The sequence below is a fragment of the Sorex araneus genome, chromosome 1 (genome assembly GCF_027595985.1).
Source record: "Sorex araneus isolate mSorAra2 chromosome 1, mSorAra2.pri, whole genome shotgun sequence".
In the NCBI taxonomy this organism is placed as follows: Eukaryota; Metazoa; Chordata; class Mammalia; order Eulipotyphla; family Soricidae; genus Sorex; species Sorex araneus.
Window position 1 is genome coordinate 372,645,004 of NC_073302.1, and position 20,702 is coordinate 372,665,705.

General features: G+C 36.7%; 1 protein-coding gene across 6 annotated transcripts in view; it reads right to left on the reverse strand.

Moving 5' to 3' along the window:
• HDAC9 (histone deacetylase 9) overlaps positions 1-20,702 on the reverse strand; it is a 1,006,394-nt gene that overhangs the window by 537,765 nt on the left and 447,927 nt on the right. For all 6 annotated transcript variants that reach the window (XM_055131803.1, XM_004602237.2, XM_004602242.2 and 3 more), the window contains one exon: positions 14,348-14,410. In XM_055131803.1, the coding sequence (XP_054987778.1) occupies positions 14,348-14,410 (63 nt within the window). Of the gene's footprint in view, positions 1-14,347; positions 14,411-20,702 lie in introns of those variants that run through there.

Here is a 20,702-nt window from a genome sequence, read left to right on the forward strand (position 1 = left end):
GACAGTAACATAAACAAAAGACCTAAGAAAATATAGCTGTTTAGTGCTCACTAAGTAGAGAGACTGAATGACTTAATATTTGGACAAATAGGAAGGGAATGCAGTTATCAGCTACCTTCTTCTGCTGCAGGGTGTCTTTGCTCTAGAGTTTGGCTCCCTCCACCCCCACTGCTGGCTCCATCTTCTTGAGGCTAGAGAAAATCCCTCATCTATGCTTCAAGAAAGATCCCCCCATCTCTTGCACAAGGCAGAAGCAAGTGGAGTCTAAAATAGCTCCAGAATATGCTTGCCTCTAACTTTGCTTTCATTCCATTTGACTCAGATTGGCTGGAATGTTGAGGGGAAGCCCCATGAGGCATCAAACACGTGGGATAATGTGTCAATCCCTGAAAAATGTTTGTCTATCCTACCAAGTGTGAGCGTCATTGTTTCCTATGCATAAGAAAGCAAAACGTGGAGGAAATCACTTCTTTTCACACCACTTTCTCAAAAATAGACCCATTACTCTTGTGGCAAACTTCCTTATTCAACTATTGTTACAAATAGTTATCAAAAAACCTATCCCTCATCAATAGAATGAAAATGATGCATTGTAAACACTGCATTTAGAAATTTAATTTGTTAACCACATAATAAAGATACTGTTTGGCTTTTGATATCCCTAAATTAAATACCTGCCACTAGATTATGTCTCAATAATGATGTGCATGGTGAATGTTGCTTCTTATATACCACTAAAAGCATGCAAAAATGTGTTTATGAAAAAATTCACTCAAACTTCTAACTTCAGCAAACGAAAACGTTGATTCAGTTCTCTTTTGCCAACAGAGAAAAGGACTTGTGCTTCCCTAAATTACATGCATGGTTCTGCTAGTGCTCTGGTAAGAAGTTCCACATAGTTAGGGTCTGTCTTGGATCCATGAACAAAGATAAATCTTTGGGAAAAAGCATAGGTGTGAAGTTCTGGAACATTTTTAATTTGAATCATCAGTATTAATCCTAAAAAGAAGCTACTCGATTCTCTAGTCTCTCTGAAAAATAGAGTTGTAACTCACAGTATGTCCTTAGTTTGCTCTTCGAGACACTTATTTGAAAAAGCTTTCATTTTCACCAGCCAGAAACACAAGTATATAAAATAACACAATACTGTACTTCTTTATTCCTATTATGCTTTTTATTCTTTTTGATATGGTCTAAGACCAACAGAAGCCTTGGAGAAAACCTACTTTTATGGGAAAGATGCTGTTTCTATTCTGGCCTCCTTAAAAAGCTTTGATGGATTACTCTAACCATCTCTGCCTTTGCAACTACATAACCCACTTTCCATTCCATTATTCTATTTTTTCCTTAGTACTTATTACTATCAAGGAACCCTTATTCACCTATCATTTATTTAACTGAATAATCAGTCAATCAGATGTGTTCTGTCTTGCTTTCTCCATAACCAGCATACATGGCATGTGGTTGACTCTCAAATATTTTTTGAGAGAGAAATGAACAGATGAATGATGATTTCATTTCCGATACCAGAGTTTCAAATACTTACATGACCTCACAGAAGTCCAACCTGCTAATTAAGAGCAGCTAGGACAAAAATTGCTCCAACGACAGCTTTTACTAGCCCTCTGATTTTTTGAGAATTCACCTTAATTGGAGTATATTTCTTGTTTTGTCAGTCATTTGGCAAATTCCTAATGAACAGTAGATTCCTTATACTGAGCACAAACACAAAGTATTTATCTTTTAAAAATATATTGTGCTTTATTCAGTAACTAATAGTAAGCAGTACTATGACTATTCCCCTATGCTCTCAGTTTTCCATTGTAAAGCATCACAAGTAATGACAAAATGTATTAAGATTGCAATTTAACCTTGTTCTAATCTATTGAGATATAACAATAAAAATATGAATGCAAATAAACAGACAAAATATAATTTTAATGTGCTAACCACAGTAAATTATACTCTAACTTTTAAAAATATCAATTTTTAAGGTCTGAACTAAGAACACTACTTAAGAGACTCTAATGGGAACTGAACATTTAATTATAGATAAAATTTATTGGGCTCATTAAGAATTAGTTAAACCAGAATAACAAACAGTGGTTTGTACTTGTTTTCCTATAATCTTAAGGATATTAGCTCATCTGTTTCAATTAGTCACTCACATTGATATATCATGATATATACAGGTACTTTTCATACATTGTGTCAATAAGTCTAGAAATGCAGATATTCATAAAGGTATTGTAATTTATTAAAAGTCATTCTGATATACATTCGAGTATATTAAGAAAAGTATTGTCAATACTTCACAAACTTTATATTCATTATATCCATAACATTTTATTGGTTTCCATAAACCATCAAGTGATTTAATAGCCTATATGCATTAGAGGAATTCAACAGAATTTAGACCTTTCAAAAAAGGTTATTTTCCTGATAGTAGCTGTTTTTACCATTTTTTAAAAAATATGTATGTGTGTGGGTGCTTGTGTATTCAAGTATAGGCTGCTATTTCACCGGAAGGGTCAACAATGAACAGCCCTGTTTATGAGCCACATTAACACTAAACAGAGAGCTTAGCAAAGCCTGTTTCTAAAAATAAACCCTATGTGTCTCTTGCTGTCATCATCAACCAGAGTCTTCTGTGCTCTGTGACAGAAAGCATCAAGGCTGCCGCTGCCTTTCCACAAGTATTATACATCACTACACAAAGGCCTCCCCTTTCTGTCAAGGTGGCAGAGATAAAAAAGAATTCAGCAATCACTCTAAGCACACATTTAAACATTATTGCCCCTTAAGCAGACAGTTATCATGTTGTTTTGGCAGCAGGAAGGAATCTGTGGTTTCACTTGAATGTTATTCTTCTTTATTTAAACTACTAGAAATAACCCAAAAATGACAGAATGCTCTTTCTATAAATAATCATTCCAGTGTAGAGTTATATTAGGAGGTAACTCAGATGGCATGATAACGCCTAGCAAGCTAATCTTAGACCTGCAATGCCATAAGATAGAAATACCGAGGCTAAGAATAACTGACCCAAAGGAGTCAGCCTGCTAAAGAGAGCCACAGACATGTGGGTATCTGCAGATTTTAATGCATTTAATGATCTTTTGAAAGCTTCTTTCCTCTGGGGAGGCAATAAATTATGTTAGTCATTAACATGACAATCAATAATGCTTTTACAATGTATTGATTCATAAAGAGCACTCCAGGTTCATACAGCAAATCAGGTTATAAATTTTAGTTGATGCAAACCACGGAATTGGCTCTTAAATATATACTGGATTAACATTAACTGATGAATTTTATGCATAAGGCACCTACTGAACATACAATGTTCATCCAATAAAATAAATGTAATTGAAATGCAGTATTAGTTAAGCGCACAAGGACATTATATCCAGTTTCCATCCAAAATATCCCAATCAGACCAATATAAATTCAAAACAGGCAGAATCTAATTTTGTTATCGAGATCATGCTTTTGGCCCAAGAGTTTGATGTTGTATGCTGAAATCAGGATCTGAGTGGAAACACAAATGTTACTGACCCTCTTTAGCTCCTATTTTCAGATAAAGAACAATGTGGGATTTAAATATTTTGACTCTAAAAAAACCTAAAATACCATCTTGTTAACACTTGAGAAAAAAACTTTTTCCTAATATGGTTTATTAGTGATAACTGTTCACTTGAAATAGTGTAACACTTTACTTTCTGATCCATGAGACACAATGTGGGCACTGAAAAACATACGCCAAATGTTGGGGAATGTCGGTTCCATGCACAGTGTGTGCTCATTACTCTACATCACTGAGTTCATGGAATTTAGAAGTTGCCTTAAGCCTGTGTTAGTCCTAGATGGTGTTAACTTCCTCTAATTTAATTATCAAGCACTGGAATCTTCTGTGTAAAGCTCTTCCAGAAGGCTTTTCAACAGAATTGCCTATGCGTGCCTTAAACTTCCCAGGACTAAGAAGCATGCCTAATGTTTGATTATAAATATAGCTAATTGTACTTCTTGAGCACCAGATATGAGATTTAGCCTAGCCCTATGCTAAATATTTCCTCTTGGTATGACAGTACCTGGGGCACAGCGACTGAGAGTGAGTCCAAACCTGACTTGTTAGGTTCCTAGTCATGGCCACCACCAGTGTTTCTCCGAATCTACTTTCTCACTTGTGAAATAGGGTATCAGTACAACTACCACATGCTTCTTCAAAGGGTGAGGAAAATTACACGAGTCAATTTTTGGCTCATAGAAGAATCTTGAAACATTACAAGAGCAATACAATTGGTAGTTCAGTGATAAAAAAAAAATGACAAAACATGGGTCCAGTCACTAAAATCCTAGACAAATAAATGGTCATAACAGAAAGAAAAAAAAGAACATGAAAATGGTAACAAGTGGTGATAATTTTCTTATTTAAAATGAGTAGTTCCCAGTGTGAAATCATGAATGTACACTAGAATTTTATTTGCAAGCATATTTAGAAAACAACATTAAGAATAATGAGTCCAGAGACTAACTCAGTGAATTCAGCCCATGTTTTGCTTTTTTTTTACTTATTTTTTTATTGTATTTGTTTTATTTGGAGGCTTTTGAAGGGGAGGAGAAAGAGAAAAGTGGGAGAGAGAGAGTAACGTGCTCATGAGAGAACCCGGGCTTCTCCAAGAGCGGAGAGAGCCCCTACGTACACCCCAGCATTATACAAGAAAGCATGACAGTACGCATCTGAAGAGTGGAGATGTGGGTGACACATGTGCTCGGGCACTACATGTGCTCAGCCACACAAGTGGCACATGGGCGGGGCAGCACATATGTCCATCCCATGTTTTTGCACGCAAGCAACCGAGGCCCATTCCTGGTACTGCATGTTGCTGGCACTATATTATCCCCTGAGGACCATAGGGGATAATGTGGTCTGAGCATGCTGCTGGAGTCAGAAGTAGCCCTTGAGCACCATTTGGTGTGGCCCAAATCCCTGACCCTCTGCCGCCCTCCCCCACTGCCCCCCCAAAAAAAAATGTTTAAATCTCATTCAATTAACTAAAGATTTTTCTTGTTAACCCTACATGGGATTTTCAGAAAACTTTCTAAGTAAACCTATTTTTTTCTAGAGTAAAAATGTCCAGGCCATGATGTTATTTAATGGAAATTTAGTGAAAATTTCTGGGTTTTTTTTTGGGGGGTGCATAATTTTAAGTTTGAAAAAATGTTGTGACATTTTTATATCTTAATCTAAATTGAAAACTGCCTGAGACATTCAACAAAACTTCCCATAAACAGTAGAAATGACATCCCCATAATTGCAATTGATTTAAAGAATAATAAAAATTTTAAATTAAGAGTTTTCTAACATAAATGGTAGGCCACATGGGAAGAAGCAAGAAAACAAAGACCTGGGGTATTTCCAAGCTTATCAACATGCAAAAAGTTTAATCACAAGTAAATGACTAGTTATACTCTGTGGTTTTGTAAATTTCCTTCTTCCTTAAATGTAGTTTTCATTGGATTTAATTATTGGGTATTTAAAATGGCACTATATACAAAATGTCCATTACTTATGATTTTACTATGGGAAAATTAACATTAAATTAATGAATGGAACTATATTCTTATAAAAGTAAGAATTCACTGAATTTTATATTCATGAACCATAGCATCACAGAATAATCATGAAGAGAATATTCTCTGATAATACTTAAAAGTAAAGATCTTTCAGTACTGTAAAAAACGTTTGTCTAAATTAAAAATTTTGTGCAGTGACTTCCTAGTGAAAGAATGGCACTAGTGTGAAGAAGGGGTTTTCTTGTTCTGACATCTCCTTATTGTCAATCACATAAGAGCCTAAAGGGAAAAATACTTCCCATAGGAAAGGAATCATGTGGGCACCCAAGCCTTATCACTGACACTTCAATCTAAACTCAGTGATAGGGATAGATCAAGAGAGGGCCATACTGATTTAAAGTCCGTCAAAATATCTTAGAACATCATTTGGTTACAGGTTGCTTTTCAGTCATTTTCCTGGACTTTTCTTTCAATCAAGTTGCTTTTAAAGTGTTCCATTTCAGCTAAAAAATGATTAACCTCAGTTACCATTTAAGAGAGTTAAAAGTGTTCATTATTCTGAAAATATAATTAAAACAACATGATGGCAAAAAGGTTTCTCCCAGTATTTCAAAATATCCTCCTTTAATTACAGAAACAGTGATATATTATATAATTCAATTTTAATAATTGTGTCCCTCAAGGCTAACATCAAAGAAATATTTTATTTTAATTCATAATCAATGGCTGTACTACTTCAAACTATCATCTTGGTTTCCTCCTTCCTAAAAGTAAGTGACTTATAACTCATACAAATATAAAATTTTTTCATAATTATTTTATTCTATTTATTAAGGGTCCTTTTAATAACAGCATTAGAAAGCCTTTCTGGTCAATACCAGTAAAACCAATTGTCAATGTTTAAAATATACATATACATGTATATATATCTTTATATATACATTCATAGAAATAAACTGACACCCACAAGTAAAATCAAGATAGCCCACTTATTTCACTTATGTTTCTATAAATTACAAAGTTAATAAAAATTTTTGAAGGAAATTCCTTTCGCTAACACTGCAGCAAGTTCTATGGTACCTTTCAATCATTTGTTTCACTCTCCCCTCTTCCCTCTGGCCCAAATGGAAATGAGATTATGAGCTGCAGCATCCATGCTTGTGCATGGGAACTAAGGACCACAGCCCAAAGGAATGAGCATAACTATAACCTAGTGGCCCCATTCTTCCAGTGGATGATGAATGTATGGGTCAAAGTTAGGAAAGATGATTTTTCTGGAGCAATATAGGGAATAACTTCCTTTCTTAAGAAAATAATCAAGGAAGCAAAGTGGCGCTCCCATGTCTCTGGTATTTATTATGCATAACAGACGCAATGCCAGGAGCTACTACTGCCAACTTGTGAGGACTGCAGGAAGCAGGACTGAGAGATAAGACTCTGCAACCAGCGAGCAGAGTCTGAAGGACCTGAGAGCTCTTTACATATCTGAACATGTGGAATTGCCTAGCAAATTTATTAAGTAAAAAATATCCGTGTTGTCCTTCAGATAGGATTTTCTATTCCTTGCAGCCGAAGACAACCTGTTACACCCACCACTTCTCAGTGGTTTAATGGAGGGAGCATCAAGAGGAAAATATATTAGCACTTTCAAATGCATGCCCCCTTATCATCTCTCCAAAGCTCTATATCTTTGTAGAGATACCTTTGTAGAGATATGCAAGAAATAATTTTTTGAAGATATGCATGTTTTACGAAATTTCATTATAAAAGGCTGGAGAGATAGGACAGTGAGTAAGGCACCTGCCTTACATGCAGGCAAGCCAGGTTTGATCCCTGGCACCTCAAATGGCCCCCAGAGACCTGTCAGGAGTGATCTCTAAGCACAGAGCCAGAAGTAAGCCTCGAGCAAAGCAAGGTGTAGCCCAAAACCAAAATAATTAATTAATTTTTTTCATTTTAAAACAAGAATCAAAAACAGTACAACAAGTCTCACAATGAGACATTACTGGTGCCCGCTCAAGCAAATCAGTGAACAATGGGACGACAGCGCTACAGTGCTACATAAAACAAGAAACTAGGGGAGTTCCCAGGTGGACCAGCACATGCATAGTATCTGCAAGGCCCTGAACTGGAACGCCGAATTATAAAGTAGCCCAGCACTGCTGGTATGGCCCCAGTGGTCTGAGTAATGCAATAATGGCAGGAGCTTTTCTAGAGCTGGTGTTGTGCCCTCTGTTTATGGCCAGTTGTGGTCCCAATAATCCTGCACTGTAGCACTGTTGTACCGTTGTTAATCGATTTGCTCGAGTGGGCACCAGTAACGTCTCCACTGTGAGAGTTGTTGTTACTGTTTTTGGCACATCGAATATGCCACAGGTAGCTTGCCAGGCTCTGCCGTGCGGCTAGGATACTCTTGCAGGTTGCTGGGATCTCGAGAGGGATGGAGGAATCAAAAAATCATTCTAGGCATAAAGTGTGGTGATAAAAACAAAAGTCTCTCCACTACTGTCACTTTCACAATTTTACCAAATTTTGTATATCTATATACAAGTTCTTTTGGGAGATAAACAAAATATACATTTACAAAAAGGAGATCATATCATTCATATTTTTATTGACAAACATGAAATTTCAATTAATTCAACAGAATTACAAACTGTATTGAATAGACTGTGGATAAATGCTTCTTCGTCTTTTTACAGAAACAAAGACCTCTCTCAGTTACATAATGGAATGATTAAAATATTAGTGTTTGCAGCTTTCTTAAATTATTTTTTAATATTTCCATTTTAAGCAACAAAAGATTTGTCCTTGCCCAAATGGAAAAAATATTAGCACTTTCATACATGCCTCCTTCTCATTTCTCCAAAACTTCCCCTCATTTTGGTTAGCTCTACGAGTATTTTCACACTTCCCTGTATCACTGTATCACTGTCATCCCGTTGTTAATCGATTTGCTCGAGCAGGCACCAGTAATGTCTCCATTTGCCCCAGCCCTGAATTTTAGCAGCCTCTTCTTACTTGTCTTTCCCAACGATTGGAGGCTCTTTTCAGGGTCAGGGGAATGAGAGCTGTTATTGTTACTGTATTTGGCATATTGAATACGCCACGGAGAGCTTGCCAGGCTCTTCCGTACACTGCCCTACTTTATAAAATTTGCTTTTTGTTTAACAATTATTTAAATAGATTTAATTTTTGCCCCATTAATCTTACAAACCTTTTCTCGACTTGTGTTTTTTGTTTTAGCTTTTATTTTAGGTTCACCTTCTTATTTTGTGAGTGTCATTATTCCCATGTTTAAGAATGCCTAACGTGTCAATTTATTTTCTTTATATTTTAAGGTTTTGGGGTTTGTTTGTTTACTGTTTGCTTTTTTTGGTCATACCTGGCAATGCCCTTGGGTCACTCCTGGCTCTGCACTCAAGAATTACTTCTGGTGGTGCTCAGGGCTGCTGAGAAGCATATGGGATGCTGGGGATCGAAGTCAGGTTGTCCACATGCAAGGAAAAAAGTCTACCTGTTGTACTATTGCTCTGGCTCCCTACTCTCTTTACATTTTAATAGTAGCTACCTACGATGGTGGAACATTAGGTTGCATATCTTCCAGAACTTGAGAGATTTCCCATTATCATCTGGGCTGGTGCATTGGTTACATTTGATAAGACATCTCAAGTCCCATATGTTTCCCAGCCTCCCCACCATAGATTTTCACTTTTTCCATTTGGACCTCTGAGGAATAATTTATCATTTGGAATAGCAAGAGCCCATTTAGGACATGACTCTGTGTTAACCATTTGCAGCCAATTCCCTTAAAGACAAGAACTTTTTAAACTGCAGGTTTTTAAATTCATTTCAAGTGATATTATTTCTTTTTTTATTTTTGCAAAATTGTCGTGTTTTGGTGGTTTGGGATATCAGCCTTATGACCATTAATAATCCTTTTTTGTTACATCATCTTTGTATTTTTTATTTACTGACTTCTTTCCAATTGTCTTAATCTATTTCCCTTTTTCATTCATTCTGGTTGTTTTAAGCTTCTTTGTTGAAGATTTTCCTTCATGTATTCTGTTGCATTCTAGTTTTAATAAATACGTTTGTTCTATAATGATCATGCTTTGTTGCTTCTCAATTTATCTCCCTAAATTTATAATATTTTACATTACCATCTATTGTTTTATTATCTCATCATTGTTCTCACTGTTTTATGAAATTTATATTCCTATTAAGGTGCTCCAATTTGTGCGAAGCAAGTACTAGATAATTTCATGTACTTAGCGAGTTGTTTTCTACTTGCAGGAAGCACTGATAATATTTTTGGGGAAAGATAATTCATTGTAAATAGCTATTGGTCACTTCCATAGTTAAAAGTGTTTGCTCTGAAACCTTCTCTCCATGGAGACTGTGAATTGCTTTCCCACCATTTCAATAATTTCTTTCAATATCCTTTCATCTGTTTTCCCATCACAAGAAACAAAACAGGACAACCACAAAAACTGCTAAAACAAAGTCACTGAAGCCATCCATACACTCAGTTTTCTTCTCTTCTGAACTAGGAAGATCAGTAAGCATTTTCAGTAATTTGTTAACTTAACCAAGAATTCTAAGAAGGCTATAGTTCTCTTATACTTTTTTTGTTTGTTGTTTCTCTACTCAATGATCTCTACTTTCAAGCTTTATTTTGACTTTAGTTGCTGAGGAATAATGTTAGGTTGCAACATTTTCTTAATGTTTAATTACTTTTGAATATGTCAATGGGAGGAAGGGTGCTTGTCGGCTTGGTTTATTTAATATTTTATCACCATTCCATTATCTGTGGCAAGAATTTATAAAACGTATTTTTCAATTTTTTATTTCAAAAATCAAAATAAGCACTTTAAGCTCTAGAAATTGGGTTCATGTTAGTTCTCTGAAGGGTTTTGTTGAATTTTGTTACTTAATAGAGATAACAATGATGTCACCTTTATATGCCACAGGAATATAAGAAAACTCATTCTTTGCCCCATTATGAAAGGGTTTATTTATAAGTAACTCTTTAGTTACTACCTATCAAATATCCCGTGATAGCAGTCTTGAAAGTAAAGATAACCTGAGTTGGAAAATGGCAAAACAGCAATTACAAGGAATATCAAAGTGATTCTTGACATGACAGCAGTATTTCACTGATTTACATTTTCACAATTGGACTTTACTTTCCAAGTAGATATAAATGATTACTGAATCTCAAATGGTCCTATCTCAACAGTATACAACAAAGTGGAGGAAAAGGGATTCTGAAAAGTTGTGAAGCTATTTTCCACATGAGAAATACGGTCCTTAGATTTAAATGTTTTTTTTTATACTGTTTACTTAGAATATAAACTGAAAATAAATTTTCATACTAATGCTATAACTCTAGAAACTCTTTCATATTAATCATCCCAATATTTTTTACTGGGAACATTCTCAGAACACACCTGGATACTGGAAAACACCTTCTGCCTCCTGCTTTCACTGATTGACCTGAGTCAATATTTGTTCATATTTTAGTGTTTGCGTCCCGTTATCTTGTTTTGCTCCATAGAAGTCACAAAAGCAGAGTCTGGCTTAGCAAAATGTGTACCTCACCCTTTTGAGCGAACCCAAATATTCACTATTTTAGAACCCTTGGGCTAAGAAGAGATTCAATTCCAGCTTTATATTGTAAAACCAAAGATGTGTAGTCTAATGGGGATCAATTTGAGGAAAAACTGGAAAAATATTTAAAAATCACAATACTAAATAAAGAGCTCTAATGGAAACATATCTTACTAATGCATAACATACAAATTAGCTAGGTCAACAAGTGAGGACTGGAGCAATAACAAAACACAGCTTTTGTTTGCTTTTGGACCACAAAGAGCCCTGATCAAGGATAACTCCTGACTCTGTGCTCAGGGATCACTCTCCGCAGTGCCTGATGGACCATATGTGATGCCAAGGATCCAACCTGGGTTGGCAGCAAGCAAAGTTAATAAGCTTTCTTAAACAATTACTTTCAAGAAATCTGCCATTGGTAGTTCACAGTTCAATTGCATCTTTTGCAACTTATTTGCCTCTGAATGTTATATAAGTAGACATTTCACAGAACGGAGGCACATTAGCTGCTCTAATTTATAGTCACAGATTGCACAGGAAAGGATTGAGTTTTTACCAGACCAGGAAAACAAAGGAAATAACCAATGTTTAAGTAACTAAAGAAAAGTGATTACACAACAAAAAACATTTCCCATGCAATGTGCAATTTAACTCATCAGGTTTGTTCAGTGAGATAAGGCATAGCATTTCAGAGCCAGAATCCCAAGTTTATTCACTAGAAAAGAATAACAACATACTTTTAAAACATTCTGCTACATTTGAGCCTCACAAGCTGCCAAGAGGTAGCAGGAAGACATGATTATTCTTAGCTTACAGACGAATGAAGCAGTTACCTTGTTGGCTAGAAGAAGTGTTTTTGCTGGCACATGGATTTGACTCCTAGAAAAGTGCTCTCTCCAATACTTTTTATTGCTCCCATTCACCATTTTTTTCCTCTTTCAGATTCAGAATCCAAAAAGACCATCCATTTGTAAGCCAGTCAATTGCATTATGCCAAGGTCCAAAAGGAAGCTGCATTAAGCCAACCAACACATCCCTAATTTGGCAATTAATTTACAGGATAAACACAAGGGATATGTACAGTCAACAACCTTCAATTCACACCACAGCGGTGATTCTCAAAGTATGCTTCACTTTAGAATTGCTCAAAAGCATCCTTTTCAAAATCTCAAAGTCCAATGAGATTAGACACTTTAGGGTGGAATCTAGGTATCAGCATTTTATAAAATATTTGTGATTATTCTAAATGTGCAGGTCAGTGCCTTAGAGGAAGTACACAAGAAAAACTGGATGAACTGAATTTAAGAACTTATTATATTAAATAAAATCCAATGTTACTTGGTCTGGTTGGAAAGATACAATTACTTTTATATTTCAAATTTGAAAATATAAATATATCGTGGGCTTCCTTATTTATATTAGACACATTTGGGAATTATTGTCCATCTACACTACTGTTCATTTAATAAATAATGCTTATTGCTTCCTGCAGACCAACACTTGCAGCAAGGGTCTCAAGCACAGTCATGCCTGAAAACATTGTCGTTTTGTATATAAACCAGTAAATGTCAAAAAAATAATAATTTCACCTGGAAACAGAGTAGCTGAGTTCAATGATCAAAGGTGCTGAGAAATTATGATGCTTGCAAAACACCTGAAGATTCAGTGTCAATAGACAGTCTGTTTAGAAAGCACCATTTCTACAATAGGGGATATCAAACCTGTAGCACAGAGGCAAGGACTAAAAGACTATAGTATTGCAGAGAGAGCTGCAATAGCTATTTATAGCCAGTTCACCTTTGAAAAATAAAATGCGAAGTGATGAGTTCCATCATATCCACTGGCTGACCCCTAGCCAAGCTTTTGTCAACTTCACAATCACCACGTCAATACACTGTATTTAAGTTCTGCTAAATTTGCTTTCACTAAACAGACACTCCCAAGTCATAGAATTCTTGTCACATGAAGGTAAACACACAAATTTTATAAACTGAATATTTTCTTCTGTAACAAGGGGAAATTGGGTCAAAAGAAGGGTCTTAAGTCATTATCAATAACCAAGTTTAAAGAAAAACCTTGCTTCAAATATAGTTCTCGAAAGGAAAGATGTTCCACATGAAAACAGACATACCAACCTGTGGAATAATTCTATCACATACAGCTCCATCCAGTAAAACACTGCTCTAGGATACATTCTTACAGAAATCTAGCTGGTGATCTAGAACTATGATTCTGCCCACATAAGAACTTTGAAGATGTCAGAGAGAACTTTCAGATAATTCAACTGAAGCATTTAGCTCAGAACCAGAAACAAAAGTCCCGGTAGCTTCAGGAACTAGCTGTGGGAAGCTAATATGAAAAGCGATAATTACAAGTTAAGTGATAGCATCTGGAGAGTCTATTCTTTTTCAACAAACACAAATTGATAAAATGACAAGCACCATCTCCACCGAGAAACTAGCAACAGTCAAATCTGCCACTGTTATTCCTTTTTAAAATGCACCTGTGTTTAACACCTCTATGTGTGTGTTATGCCACTGCATCTGTCTGACAATGGCAGACTTCCCAAATGTCTCTGAAGGAAATTAAAATAACCATCTGCTAATAATAATTTCATTTCATCCCAAACAGTTGCATTTTGTGCTAAGAAGAAAAAAAGCCACATGAAAGTACCTTCACAACTCCGTCGCAAACACATCTCAGAAGGTAGGTCTATAAATAGATGTGCTTCTTGTATGCACACTGTAAATATAAAATCATCAGGCTAGCGGAGGCTGCAGCTTAAACTGAAGCCCCGATATGAACTTACCTGATGTTTAAAGTCCCATCCGAAAACGCTTACAATCAGCACAGAGCTCCTTGTTTTAGCTGCATAGTAAGGCAAAACACCCCCCACCAACTACATTTTACTTATCTCAGTCTCATCCTTCATCAGAAGCTTTGTGATTTCATTCAGAAGCAGCAGTTCCCAAACAGACTGAATATGCACAGAGGCAGTCATGGAAGGGATCTCTGCGAAACCCTACAGACGCACCAAGAAAATAGCAACATCCACTCGGAAAAGCGTATCCTGAAGAGAGGTGTTTTTCTTCGCTGCGTTTCCCAAGCCAGCCCCCTTTCCCATATAAAATGTCTCAGTTATGAAAGAGGAGCTTACCTGAGCTGATCATACTGTGCATTCTCTGCTGAGCCAAAAGCTGCTCTCGTCCAGCCACCCCATCTGAGGAAAAACACGAGTCACTCTCGTAAATTGTCTGCAGCATATTCTAATCACTCTTACTTCAGCTGCAAGAGATTCATCTCTGCTCAGTGCACGGGCCCCAGGAGCTACCCTCACTGGTCCTCCCTCCCTCCCTGGGGAGAAGCAGCCGAGGAAAAACTTCAACAATGATTTCCTTTCTGTTAAGATGGACAAACACTTTTTAAAGGATCTGGAGTCACTTTTTCTATGCTACCAACCTGTGTACAAAACTGAAAGGACCAAGTGGATGCTAACGCTGTCTGGAGTTTAGGTTATCCCGGAAACTAAAAAAGCAGGTGGGAAATCGGAATGTGCGTCAGGTTTATTGCTTTGTCAGAATAAATAGAAAAATATGAATTCTACCCACGAGAAAAAGAAACCAACTAAACCTGGCTTATTGTCGTGCAGGCTGCTAGAGTTTCCTTGCAAGAACCCTTACTTAGTCCGGCAAGTGGCTTCAGCCCGTGCCCCGTCTATCTGTTGGTGTGTGTCTTCCCCCTTTCTGGTCTCCCTCAGCTCAAGTTGGCTAAAGCCAGTGATAATCCATTTGCATATGAATCAACAACGGCATGGCCCACAGGCACAGAAATAGAACAATGGTCGGCCTGAGCCAAAAATAGGTCAAGCATGGCCGAGTGATTGGAGCCTGCATTAATGCATTTAAAAATACCCCAGCAAACCCAGCTGTCCAGCCTCTATCTTTCAAACCATAATTCTCTATTGCAGGGCCTTAAAAGCAATTAACTCTTTCCTCCCTCCATGCTTGCTTTAAACACTGTCTCCATCCTGGCAATTTGCTTGCAAAGAAAGGGAGAGAAAAAAAAATTAAGCATCATAACACTAAGAGGGCAAATGCACATACATTTCATTTCATTTTATTTTTGTAGTATGTGTTTTTGGAAGAGAGAGGAAAGAAGTGCAGAGCTCTGTATTGGTTCTAAAATAATACTGGAAGCTTTTGCTCATAATGTGGTTTCTGCCTCACCCACGCATAGCAATCCTGGTGTTCTATTTTTGTTGCCTGTTTCTCTGGCTACACTGCAGTTGGCTGTAGCACTAGAAGCTTTTCTGCCTTCTAGTTTCAAGACTGACAGGAGATTTAGTAGAGGTAGTTCCAGAAAACAAGTACACCCCAGAATAAAATGTTTATGAAGAACTGTCTTGACTTTTTTTTCCCACTTGCTATTTATATAAGACAATTGTCCATTTCACAAGTCCCAATGTGATTTTGACAGCACCACCAACTTGATGGCATTCAGCTCTTAAAGGTTACAAGCATAACATACACAGTTTGGACCCGAAACTGTTAACTCTAGGGCCTAATTCAATTTACATGCAAAAGGAGAAGAAAGCATTGGTGCTTTTTTTTGTATGTATGAGTGAAGAATTACTGACACAATGCACCTGTGGATCAGTAACTATATGTGGTTAGTGCCCAATTACAAACGTTCTGAATTCATCTCTACATCCTTTGCCTGAAATGTAGGTGTCACTGTTTTGTAGAAATAGCATTTTAAATAGTTGATAAATTCTGAGACTGACACTTATATAGAATTGTATAAAGGGAGTTGCTGTACAAAGAACAAAAATATTGTAGTTTCAAGTATATACTTATTGCATTCTTCTTATACAAGAAATAAATTTTTGTTTTGGGGTCTGTGCTCACAGCAATGCTCAGGGGTCACTCCTGGCTCTGCACTGAGGAATTATCCCTAACTGTGCTTGGAACTATATGGGATGCTGGAGATTGAACTCAGGTTGGCTACTGTACTATCGCTTGGGCCACTATGCATGTCATAATATTCCACCACAAATTGGAATGCCAGCACCTAACTTCTCCCAACGGTACAACCCATAGTTGATAATCCACCTGTCAATAAGAGCGCTTGTCCCTTCAATAAGCTGTATCAACAAGAAATATGTTGCTCCGAAGGCATTTATAGCAATAAGAGAAAGAAAAGGAATAAGCATGTTTGATTCAACTTTCCCAGAATCATCAGATGGCCTTCTTCCATCTTGGTCAGTCACAGAGTGAGAGGCAAGAGAAAGAGAACATAGTTCTCTCAAGATAAACACAAGATGGACATAGTGTTTGGGTAAAAAGAAGGAAAAATATTATCAAGTAGAAAAGCACTGGGGAGAAATGGCACTAAATTCTCCTTCCTTCAACTTCTTGGAAAATGAGAGTTGAATAGGTAGAGCTTGTCTGATGGTCCAAACTTCATTCCTCTAGAAACAGAGGTTTGGGGAAATTGCCTCAAAGATTCTGCAGAAGAGGTTCTGCCCACACTCTGTGCAAAGATTCTTGTTTCTGTTTGTTTTACATACGAGGGTATGCAAGAACTATGGCATCTTATTCTGAGGTAAAAATCACTGAAAGCCAATCTGCTAATATAAAGAAACACCCTATTTTAATTCTAGAAGACAGTGCAAAGATTTGTTGAAGGTTCCAGATACTACAACAGCACTCATAAAGAAGCTTGCTTAGTCTCCAAACTTGCTTAGTTTCTAACCTAGAAGGCCCAGCATTTATGTCCTGGAAATTGAATCTCATCCTCATTAAGAGAATGCAAACCATCATTTGGGATACTCAGGGTAAATTTTAACATTACATACCAAGGAAAATTGGCACCACTGTCTAATGGTTTCACAGTGGTTTTGTGCAGAATATATTAAATGAGTGAAAAATATAAGGATAATAAAATCCCAGTATTGACATAATGTACTCTTTTGTCCTTTAACATCCAATTTATACCCTACACTATAATTTACCAAAATAGTCTCCAAGTACTTTTAATCATAAAATAAATAAAACAAAACTCTAGAAGAGTGAGTTAGTAATTATCCTATTTCTCAGAGGTTCCAGGAAAGGGCATTCCACATAACAGCATAAATAATGCGTCTTCTTCATTTTGGCCAAGTTATTTAACATGAAGTTTATTTACATTTCATCCCTGCATTCTTTCAGCATTTACTTCCATTAGCAATCTTGTCTTTCAACTCTTCATAATGAAAACATAGTTTAGAATGAAACATTGGATAATTATCATAAAACAAATACCACTTGTTTCTGGGAGGAAAATTAACATCAATAAAACCACCACCAAGCATATTGATTACCACAGTCCTATTGTCTAAGAACACACAAATGTTTTTACAACTAAGAACCTATCCAAAGTTAAGTAAATTATTTTCACATTATCTCACCAATGATGTTGATGAAACAGGACTATTTCTTTCTGGTAATTTTTTGAAAACAATTTTACTCATTTGAAGAGAAAAGATGCTATATTTTATTCCAGGAACCACAGGAAATTAACACAAATGTCAGGCCAGATCATAGGAGAAGCTTCAAAACTCTCAATATAACAAATCTTAAATTTGTTTCATAAACATTTTGAAAATTGATCTAAATATTCTACCTTACATTCATTAAAAACAAAAATCAATGTAAAGGAAAACTAGGTTCCAATTAAATAAAAAATGGTAATGGACAGGAAGTGCCAAAGCAAAATGTCATTCAAAAGGGATCGTGAAGGGAAAAGTGAGGTAGTACAAGAGATAAGACTCTTGCCTTGCACACTGCTTACCCAGGTTTTGTCTCTATCACCCCATATGTTTCTCCAGCTCTGCCAGGAGTGACCCCTGAGCATAAGTCCAGGACTAAGCTATGACCACAGCTGGGTGTGCCACACCCCCCACAAAAGTGATCATAAAAATTACCACTATTTATAGTCATGTATGTAAGAAACATAAACACATATATAATACATATATATGTATGTATATATGATGCATCTCATTTCCCTGGCCCTTAAAGAGCCTCCAATGTGGCACCGTTGGAAAGGACATGTAAAGAGAGGCTTCTAAAATCTTAGGGCTAGGAAGAATGGAGACGTTACTGAGACCCCTTAAGAAATTCGACGATCAATGGGATGATGATGATGATGATATATAATAGGTCTGAGGAGACAGCTCAAGGGACTAGAAAACATGCTTAGCAGGCAGGAGTTACTACTCCAATCCTTGGTACCTCTTGCTATCTCAGTACTGCTGACAGCAATCCCCAGTGATTACTGAGCTGGCCCCCACCCCCAAATATATGTAATTAAATGTAAACAGCGTCAAAATACTTCCAGAAACACCCTCAGACCCTTGCTTATGATGACTTTCTCAATGCATTTGGTAACTAAAGAGAGGAATAAAGATTGTGGTGTCACCTTGATTATTCTACACAATGATTTCTGTTCTTCTGTAACCAGCAAAGATTTCTTTCTTGTTTCTCATTCAAGTTCTAAATCCTTGAATTTAGATACAACACAGCATAAAAGTTACCTGCCTTGACATACTATATTCTGCTTTGCAAGAAGACTACCAATTACTCTCAAAGCCTAGAACTTCTCTGCTCACCTTTCTCTAATTTTGTTCTCTTATTTTCTTACTCTCTCATCCTCACACCTCAAATGATCATCACAGCAATATAATTATGCATATTTCATATAGGTAATGATGGTGATTTGTATGATGTTCCAAGGAACTAGACAAAAAGGGACAATGCAGGGGTTATATTTTTATTTTTTAACAGAGTAGTTTACCTGAATGTTCTCTCTCTCTCTCTCTCTCTCTCTCTCTCTCTCTCTCTCTCTCTCTCTCAATGAATCACTGTACAGTACAGTTAGAGACCTACAAACTTCCGTGATTACATTTCAGTCATACAATGATCAAGTACCCATCCCTCCACCAGTGACCATTCTCCACCACCAATGCTCCCAGTATAGATATTTCCTGCCACCCTCGACCCCCACCCCCTGCTTCTGTGGCAAGCACATTCCCTTTTATTCTCTCCTTCTCCTTTTGGGTGTTATTGTTTGCAATACAGGTAGTAAGTGGCCATCGTGTTTGGTCCATAGTCTATTTTCAACACACATCTCCCATCCCAAGCAAGCCTTTCAAGCATCATTTACTTAGTGACCCCTTCTCTATCCCAGCTGCCTTTTCCCCCAGCATGTGAGGCCAGTGATCCTCCTGGCCCTTCTCTCTATTATCCTTGGGTGTTACTTTCCCATTCTGTTACTTTATATTCCGCAAATGAGTGTAATCATTCTATGTCTGTTTCTCTCTCTCTGACTCATTTTACTTAGCATGACACTCTCCATGTTGACCCTCTTACATGCAAATTTCATTATTTCATCTACTTTAACCACTGCATAGTATTCCATTGTGTAGATGTACCAAAATTTCTTTAACCAGTCATCTGTTCATAGGTACTCGGGTTTTTTCCAGATTCTGGCTATTGTAAATAGTGCCGCAATAAACATACAAGTGCAGGTGTCATTTCTACTGCATTTTTTTTGCATTTCCAGGATATATTCCCAGAAGTGGTATTCCTGGGTCAAATGGGAGCTCAATTTCTAGGTTTTTTGAGAAACGTCTATACTGTTTTCCCAAAAGGCTGTGAATGTTCTAATTCTTGAAGGAACATCACCACTCTTGCTCAATAGTACATGTTCAATTTAGAACCAAGTCTTCTCACTAAAACAAATAATTGGCTACTAAATTGACTTCAGATATGCTACTTAGATCAAAGAGCTAATTGACTTCAAGAAAACATGCCATTTGTGAAATTCTGGAGTGACTCACGTATATGGAAACAGAACACAGCAACAAAAACTCAGACTTGCTAACCATGCTTTGAAAGTTACATCTTCCCTAACATTTTCATATGGGATGCTTTAAATCAGGATTTATTTTATGGGAGGGGGGCAGATGAAAGAATATTATGGATTCCTGAGAAGTTGTTGGAAATTAAATTGATGATCAGTCCTAGAACTATAAAATCACAATCTCTGGTGGTTGTGGGGATATGATCTGTATTTTTTGAGCCCTCGAAAGGATTCTTATGTGCAATAAAGTTTGAGAATCAGCAGATTAGGTCATCTTTTTCAGAGCAATAATTACATGACTAAAAATATCAATATACAAATTACAATTTGGGGTATACTTCCAAATCAGCCAGTATTGTTAGAGAACAATTTTTTAAATAAAAATAATTAAATTGAGTACAAGACTGAGGAAGACTATTAATATTCATGTGTGAAAAGACTGAGGAGGATTATCTAGAAAAGAAAATCTAGCTGGCAAAAGAGCATGGGATGCTGAAGGTGACAGGTATGAGTGCACTGCTGTGTCTACTAAATCCCTTTATCTGGGTCATAATACTCTGAATGTTTGCTGGCTCCTCATCAGTCTTTCTGTGTGGAGCTCAGAATAG